This window comes from Miscanthus floridulus, chromosome 18 (assembly GCF_019320115.1).
Source record: "Miscanthus floridulus cultivar M001 chromosome 18, ASM1932011v1, whole genome shotgun sequence".
Lineage (NCBI taxonomy): Eukaryota > Viridiplantae > Streptophyta > Magnoliopsida > Poales > Poaceae > Miscanthus > Miscanthus floridulus.
In genome coordinates, this window is record NC_089597.1 from 107,179,769 (window position 1) to 107,188,019 (window position 8,251).

Here is an 8,251-nt window from a genome sequence, read left to right on the forward strand (position 1 = left end):
TGAGTTGTGTTACAGTCAGCGTTACTGTTTATCAGTGCCGAAGCTGGGCCAGGTGATGATATTAACCATAGCACAAGAAAAGAATTACTCCTTCGATTCATTTTGGCTTTTCAGGTACATCATTTTTACCATATACTAGCAACATGGCAACAGAACATGTAGCTTGTTGCAGTCATCTTGGAATCAGACTCTGTAAAATGGCCAGTCATCTTGGAATTGGACTCCGTAATGTGGCCAGTCATCTTGGAATCCGACTCGCATACTATTGGCCGTGAATCTAAATCATGAACAGAACACGAAGGTGCATGATGGTACTATGGAAAGTAAAATATAACAAACAGAATACATTGGATGGGGAACTATAGTACGGTATATCAATGTAACGTAAGACCCCATTCGCGGTAGGGCTCCTCTCTAGCTCCAGCTCCTGTGGAGGATAGGAGCCTTTTGAGCTGTTTTTAGCTGGAGTCATTTTGTGGCTTCTTCAAAACGGCCCAGCTCCTCTGGAAGAGCCTTTGGGGAGGAGCCCCCTACCAAACAAGTCCTAATGCAGCTGAAGTTAGATTCATGCAGAGAATGTCTGCACAACCCAATGGCTTAGCTCCAATAAGAACTCACGAGGTGGAACACAAATGAATATATCACCTAAGATAGATCGGATTTCAAACTTGGTAAGGCCACGTGCCCACGTTCAATGATAAATAGTGACAAACAAAAATTTTCATAGCATGAGTTGTCTATGTCACCTTACAACAATGTCACCCACAAAAAAAAAGTTTAACAACCTGAGCTTTGAAAATATGCAGCAGGTTCACTCATCTAAGTAAGTTGTATAAATGCTCCCGTAGTGGTGTGTGTCAAACATGAACTCCATTCCTTTTATGTCAAACATGAACTCATTCCTTTTCCTGCTCTGAGATCCTGCAAGCATTATAAAATAATGTCAACATGATTCAAATGAGAAACATTAGTGACCCTTATACAACATGATTTTTTTTTCTCGAACAAGCAAAAGGTTTGCGCTTCTTTGTATTAAGGTAGAGAAAATGTCCAATACAACACGCCTTATCGGCGCCCTAGGAGGTCAAAAAGTTGTACATGAACGCTCGGGCCCTTATACAACATGATGACATGCAACAAAAGTTATAGCTTACACTGTAGAGTCTGGTGTGAACCAAACTGCTTGAGAAAATAGTACTAGGGAAAACATGAACCTAGCTATACAGATTTTACTTATGTCTTGGAGATTTGGGATGTCTAAAGTCTAAAACAGGTTAACTAAACGATCTCCATGTCCCTACCACACAAAATCAAACTTGATTACTTGAACTTGAACTACTTATGTTGTACAAGGTATAAACGTTGTGGGCTTAACCCCCATCATCATGGACAAACACAAACTGAATGTTGTGGACTTGCATACATTATTTTGATTCCAACATATTAGCCTCAGCAGCATAACCAGTAAACAGAGTAAAGGTTGTTGCATCAATGCATAACCCCCAGCAGGAAAATGAACTAGCAAAGTTCATAAGTCACACAAGCAAAACCACATGATGAAGCTCAAATCAGCCACTCAACTGATGTTTGATGGAATTCTTTTAGTTTGCCAACATCCAGCTTATTGTCCTCAACTCCTCATAAATCTGATGCACATGGCAATTCAGTCTGATTCTATGCACCTAGCACCTTCCCACCAATCCTTGACCAACTTAACCAAATTTTATTTGTTTCTTTTGGGCAAAGTTGGTTGCCCCACAAACTAATAAAGATAAAAAACGAACTTGTGTGTTTTGCACACCATCAATAGGATCAATACTACCCATTCCTTCCAGCAGCAATCACTAGTTCTCAATTCCACAAGAAGCGCAATAATCCAACCACGGCGCTAGAGGCTTGCAACAAATTTCCTAGCTGGATTCTAATCCCCAATCTTACTGCACCCAAAATTTCATAGCTACCGATTGGTTCAAACGAGACATATATAACAACAGAAGGCTTCAAAAGGCGAAATTTCAGAGCGACTACAGAAACTCCCAGGAAACAGGGGCCTCACCATCTCGCCTGGCACGGGCCACATCAGGCGACGGCGACTGGGCTCGGGGACGGCTTCTGGGTCGGCTCCTTGGCGTCGGCGAAGTCCTCGGCGTTGTAGACGACGGTGAGGAAGAGCGAGCACGAGGGGCAGCGCGCAATCTCCTCCCCGAGGCGGAGGTCGTCGAGCGTGATCTGGAAGAGGTCGCCGCAGGGGCACGGGTACGTGTACGCCTTCAGCTCCGCGTTCCACTCCATGTCCTCGATCTCCACCTCGTCGTACGCCGACATCTCGCCGCAGCGAAACCCTAGCTCCTCCGACCGCGCTCGCAACCAGAGAGAAGACGCGTCGTCGGTGTTTCGCGCCGCCGCAAAGAGGCAGTTGCGTGAGGGTTAAGGCGGTTGTGGGCGGCTGCTAATGTTCCGATTACCCCTTGTAAACATTTCATTATTACGGAAATACCCCTGAGAGAAACCGGCGGAAACAGCATGCGGTTTGCCGGTTTCCGTCCAAAACGACACGCACCCGATTCGGAACCGACCACCGACTCTTTTACGGAAAAGCCCTTGAGTATCTGCTATATTTACCCGACGCTCCCCACTTCTCGGCCCAACAGGCCCCAAACCTTCGCGACACGCCGCACCAGCTCGCCGTCGGACGCAAGCGCTAACAAGCTGCTGCTGCTGCTCCGTCTTCCAGGCTGCCCGCTCCGACTCCGGATCCGTGACGTGAAGGCATCCATGGCGCGCGTGCTCTCCTCCCGGGCAGCAGCGGTCCTAGCGCGCCGCCTCGGGGCCCAGCCCCAGCCCGGGGTGGTTCTGAGCCGCCGGCACAACCACACTCGCCGGCCTGCGGCGGGGGTTCTTGAAGAGGACGCCGCGGGGCCCTCTGCACCTGCGGCGGACGCCTCCGCGCTGTCCCGGCCGTTGGAGGAGGCGATCGACAGCGCCATGGCGCGGGCGGCCGAGCCCGACTGGGCGCCCTTCCGGCCCGGGACATCCTACTTCGTGCCGCCCCGGCCCGCCGGCGTGGCCCAGGGGATTCTCGCGCTTATTGGCCACGGTGGTGGGCACATCGGCTCCTCGGCATCGCCGAGGCGGGGGCTCTCCACCGACGAGGCCCGCGCCGTCGTCGCCGACTCCCGCGGGTACCCATGCTCGACCTACTTCATCAAAGGTAACAATTCGACTATTTGGGATCTCCATTTCGCTATTCGGATCTGGTCAATTCTGAACTGAAACGGATGCATAAGAACTGCTAGAAATCAGAACAATCTCGAGACATTTCATCGTTCTGCTTTGTTTCTATAGCACCTGCTTATTGAGAGTTCGGTCTTACATGGAGTATCGACAAATATGCAGGTCACTTTCGATATGAAGTGGAGAGCCCAAATACGGATGCCAATCAAGCTCAAGAGGAATGAATGGAAGGAGCCTTATTATTGCACTGGATGAAGGAGGTCTGGAAAAGGTGTCACTTTCATGTCATTTAGTGCTGTTGTACAAAAAAAAAAGAGAGTGTTGAACTGATGAATTCATTAGCTACCGTGTAAAATAAAATTGTACTGAATTCATGTGATCTTCTAATTTTATGTAAGACTAGTCTATAAATAAAAACTATGATTTCACCGTCTTCTCTATGCTATCTGACATCTGGAACGTATGATGGGAAACATTGCTCCCATAGTAGCTGATATTGGTGTACAAGTCAAAGCTGTGTATTATATTAACATTTCAGATCATATTAGTTTTCAATTGTGAGCACTACTGCAGTACAGTGTATCGTCAAGATACAGTATTCAAAGTTTTTGAACTATACAAGTTGCTCCTCAGAATTGTCAATGTTGTGTACGATCAAAATTAGTGGGAGCGGTAGAAACAAAATATGCAATTCAGACTAAATTTGAATTGCTTTGCGTCGGTGGATTAGCCATCGTGACGAGGCTACTGAATGGATCACCAAAAGGATTGGATAATCCAGGTTGAGAAGAAGGGGCAGAATACTGAGACTGCTGCTGGTATGTTTGAGGCGGCAACATCACCATCTGCTGCTGCTGCTGTACCTGATAGTACTGCTGCTGCTGTGCCTGGTAATATTGCTGCTGCTCTGCCATCATAGCTAGCTGCACATTTGATGGTGGCGCAAAGCTATTTGACATGACAAATGGATCATTGGGGTCAAATGGGTTTGCTGCAAGACTTCCAGTGTAGGTCACACTGGCTATTTGTTGTCTCCTTGCCTCGTCTTCGTAAAGACTGTCGAGCAATAGCTTGTCAAATCCCCCAGCCTGTTCAGCAAATGCAAGTAAGTAATTTAGCTCTGATTGCTTTTACTTAAATTCTGTATTTATGACCACATCTTTTACAGCTAATAATCTGTGTGAATTCATACGATCATATTTTCTCTAGAGATAGCAAAGGTCTACATACCAATTGATTGCCGACTTGTTGATTTGTGTGGTTACTTGGCGCAGTAACCAGTGCCAATTCCCATCCAGCCTTGTCAAGGGCAGACAAGTCTCGAGAAGTTGACATCTTGTTTTCATTACCTACATTTAAGAGACAAGTTACTACATAGTGCACGCAGCTTATAACACATATGATTTTCCTTAAGTAAAAGCATTCTCTTCACAAAATAGCACCAATTCAAAATTGCTGCTAGTGCAGTTATGCTTAACAGGATATGCTATTGAGCAGTGCATTGATATTATAAGCACTGAACCTGGTGCCACAATAGCAAGAGCCAGCGCATTGCTTTCTTCAAGGTCTGCAATCATGGGGTTTACTTCTTCATCCAAGTTCTGCAGTTCATATATTAGTAAAACATGAGGCTTTGAAGAAGCAGGTATTGAGCTGAAGTATAGATTCTTCTTGAAACATAGAGGAAATACTAATAGATCCCCGGTAGTCGCCCGTGGCTGAGGTTCCACTGGTTCTTCCAGAGGCCCAGCAGCAGGTTGTGGCTCTGCTTCAGGCTCTGCAGATTCTAGTTTTTCATCTTCCACAGGTTTCTCGGCTTCCTGTGGAGCTGCTTCTTCATTATCACTAGGTTGATTCTCTTCATGGTTTTCCTGGTTTAGCAAACAGCAATAATTATCAGAGATATTCTCCTATGTGCTTTGACCTTTTGCAGTTCCACTGACACTGGACACACTCACCAAACTCTTACCTCAGTATCGGCACGGGGTGCTTCTCTGATATACTCTTCCATTGTCACAAGAAATGAAGGCGGCGGCTGCATAGTGGTAATTAGTAGCCCATCAACACTGTGAGTGACTAATAGTACAATACAGTGTGCAGAGGACAAAATTTAAGTCATTCCAATTTCCAAATGGGATTTAAACCACTGACATTTTTACACTTATAACTGTGGTATATTCAGTGATGTAATATATCTTTCCTGAAGATTTATCTGTTAAAATCAGTAAGGAATGTCGGAACATGCCTGCCTCAGAGTGGGAAACTGGAAAGTCCTGGCCAGCTCAAGATGTTTGCAGTGGTCATAGAAATTAGAAAGTTTTTCTGCCTGTGAAATTGATGGTACACACCATGAGATTCCAAGAACCAGATAGTTCATCCAAATATATACTCTTGAACCCAGTTCTTGGTAAAATTGCTTAGTTTCTATACCTGCTGACCAGCTCGTTTATAAATTTCAAGGGCCTTGATTGCATCATATTTTGGCATCTCAAAATACTGCATCACATGAGAGAAATATAAGTTATTCTCCGTATGTTCAGATTATGGAGATATATGTAAAAAAGCATTTCAGTAAGAACTGGAAGTTACCATATCAACAAGATTGATGATGCCATCATTGATTGAACAGTATATTTTGAAACTTTCCTTCAAAACCTATGGCCCATAAGACCTCTGTAAGACTTAAGGATATAAGGAAACACACACTATATTGTGCCAAAAATCTTTGCCAGAACAAGTTTCAGACTTACAAGAGCTAAGGCATATTGTACAAGGTAATTTGTGCAGGCTGCACCTTCAGGCTGCAAAATGACAATGGAAAATGAAATGGTGTATCGGTATCAGTCTATATCAGAGAGTTGTATGTATACACTGGCCGCTTAACAAAATTTCTTATTTGAAAGCTCAGTAGTGTTTCTTATTTCATAAACCAGGCTTAACACAGTTTTATTTTCTAAAATTAAACCTGACAGTAAATAAGCCTGAGAAGCAGTTTCTGCAATGCTGGCAACTGATCCAAAAGTTCCCCGAGCGGCAGGGTTCTTGTTCTGCTGTGTGCCTGGGATTTGCCAAGATTCAGAATAGCATTCACGTGGAGCAAACAATTCACAATGATGCCTACCTTGCCAGAAGCCTGGGGTAACTTGAGCAGACGATCTAATTCGACATCATACTTGAGAACCCTGAAGCACTCGACCCGTTCGTCAAGGTAGAGCGCGTACGTGCGAACCCAAGCGGAGCAGTCCCAAGCTGCATGCAAAAGCGAGCGAGCAGAGAACCTGTTTGTTCAGGCATTGAAGGATTTGAAGCAGAACAGACACAGGGAGGGCACATTTTTTTGCACCCATGGAAAAATGCAGATTGAACACAAAACAACCTAATGGGCTGGAGTCATCCTTGAACTGTGGGATTTGCAGAATGTTTCCTCTGTATGAATAGGTGAGGAAATCCTCCTTGAATGTGCCATCGCCTTCTCTGAGCAGCCTGTGTATCACTATCAACGTCTTCAGTGCAACCTGTAATCAAGAAATGGGTTGGCATGTTCTCAGAAAGGTAGCAGAATCAAAGGGAACCAGAAATAAATAAATAATGTGAGTGAGTGAATCAAAGGATCATCATGAGTTCATGAACAATGGAGCAAGAAGAAGCAAGACCCACTATCCAGTTCTTGGTCTTGGACAACCTCCTCGCCAGCGTGCATATCGAATAGGCGACGTCGGCTCGAGGGCGATGCCCCGAGGTCGCGATGAGTATCCCTGCACGAAGCAGAGGAAACCGACCATGAACACCTGATGCTGCTGCGAATGCCCTCTCGGAAACATATAGGATCGAGCTAGCACTCACTCCTGAAGTGGCGCTCCTTGGGCGGGCACTCCACGTGGTTCGTCGCCTTCACAATGGAGATGTCTAGATCCTGCAAGGAATCCATCAGAAAATTAAGCGCCTTCACAATGGGCAATAATGGCCATGGTGGGACGAAGAAGAGCCGGGAGGGAAGATGACAGTCGAACGCCATGGGACGGGAGGCCGGGCGGCGGCGCCCGGCGCGGCGGGTGAATGGATGGGGACCGATCGATCGGACACCGGAGGCAAGGCATCGTCGTCATCACCTTGTACTCGCTGTTGAAGTTGGCGAGGCCGACCTTGGTGGAGTCCTTGAGCGCGCCGTAGGCCTTGCGCCACGTCCCGGAACCCATGCCGGCCGGCCGTGCCCCGCCGTCCTCCGCCGCGTCCCCACGGGCCACGCGATCACCGCTCACCGACCGGCAAACCTGCCAGCTGGGCAACTACGCCCAAGTTTAGCGCGCGGCGGGCGGGCGGGCGGACGGACGGGGAGGCGAAGGGAAGGGAGCTAGGACGGGAAGCGCGGGCGGGCTTGCGTCGTTTTGGTAGGAACGGAACGGCCTGCTGGGCGCGTACGGTCACTTCGGCTCGATCGGGTCGCCCGCGCAGGGCGCGCCACCGGACTCTGTCACGGTGTCACCTAAACTCGATGAGTATGAATTCCCCAAATCGATCTAATGGATCCCGCCTTGTTCGTTTTATCCGAAACCAAGAGGATTATAGGGGATCGAGGAGTGAAGATCCCCTCAATTCCCTCCGATCCTCTCCAAACTCCCTTGGGAAGAAACGAATTAAGGCCTCGACGAATCCTGTAAAGTATGTTGTCCCGTTCCAACTAAGTTATCCGTCCCAAAATATCTGTCGTTTTCGCTTTTCGAGAAACAAATTGAATAAAATATATATTAAAAAATATTAATATTATGGTACATAATTGGTATCATCGGAAAGATATTTGAATCTAGTTTTTTAATAAATTTATTTAGAGATATAAATATTGCACGTATTTTCTACAAATCGAGTCAAACTTATGGCACGAAAACTAAAAGCGACAGATAATTTGGGACAGATGGAGTACTACGCAACATTTATTTTTTTAACTAGATAAATGCCCATGTGTTGCACCGAAACATAATATCGATATAGTATTTTAAGTATGAGTGTGCGTTGTATTTTT

General features: G+C 46.3%; 3 protein-coding genes across 6 annotated transcripts; 1 reads left to right on the plus strand and 2 right to left on the minus strand.

Annotated features, from left to right (window-relative positions):
- Positions 1-639: 639 nt before the first annotated feature.
- On the minus strand, positions 640-2,325 carry LOC136520692 (diphthamide biosynthesis protein 3-like). Its single transcript, XM_066514328.1, has 2 exons — positions 2,057-2,325; positions 640-921 (listed from the first exon to the last, which is right to left on the minus strand). Exon 1 carries the CDS (start codon positions 2,323-2,325, stop codon positions 2,080-2,082), a length of 246 nt encoding a protein of 81 aa, XP_066370425.1. The 3' UTR covers positions 640-921; positions 2,057-2,079.
- Positions 2,326-2,523: 198 nt separating this feature from the next.
- LOC136520691 (uncharacterized) lies at positions 2,524-3,670 on the plus strand. Its single transcript, XM_066514327.1, has 2 exons — positions 2,524-3,211; positions 3,397-3,670. Exons 1-2 carry the CDS (start codon positions 2,524-2,526, stop codon positions 3,456-3,458), a joined length of 750 nt encoding a protein of 249 aa, XP_066370424.1. The 3' UTR covers positions 3,459-3,670.
- Positions 3,671-3,803: 133 nt separating this feature from the next.
- Positions 3,804-7,981, minus strand: LOC136520690 (putative clathrin assembly protein At5g57200). 4 transcript variants are annotated; one of them, XM_066514325.1, is made up of 15 exons: positions 7,344-7,977; positions 7,078-7,147; positions 6,892-6,989; positions 6,611-6,749; positions 6,356-6,483; positions 6,200-6,292; positions 5,985-6,035; positions 5,824-5,889; positions 5,665-5,730; positions 5,480-5,560; positions 5,204-5,269; positions 4,926-5,105; positions 4,757-4,835; positions 4,465-4,583; positions 3,804-4,322 (listed from the first exon to the last, which is right to left on the minus strand). In XM_066514325.1, the coding sequence occupies exons 1-15, from the start codon at positions 7,428-7,430 to the stop codon at positions 3,927-3,929; spliced, it is 1,719 nt and encodes a 572-aa protein (XP_066370422.1). In that variant the 5' UTR covers positions 7,431-7,977; the 3' UTR covers positions 3,804-3,926. The 4 variants fall into 4 exon arrangements, with proteins under 4 accessions (XP_066370422.1, XP_066370420.1, XP_066370421.1 ...); XM_066514323.1 differs by having other exon boundaries at positions 4,757-5,105; positions 7,344-7,979; XM_066514324.1 differs by having other exon boundaries at positions 6,200-6,483; positions 7,344-7,979.
- Positions 7,982-8,251: the final 270 nt, after the last annotated feature.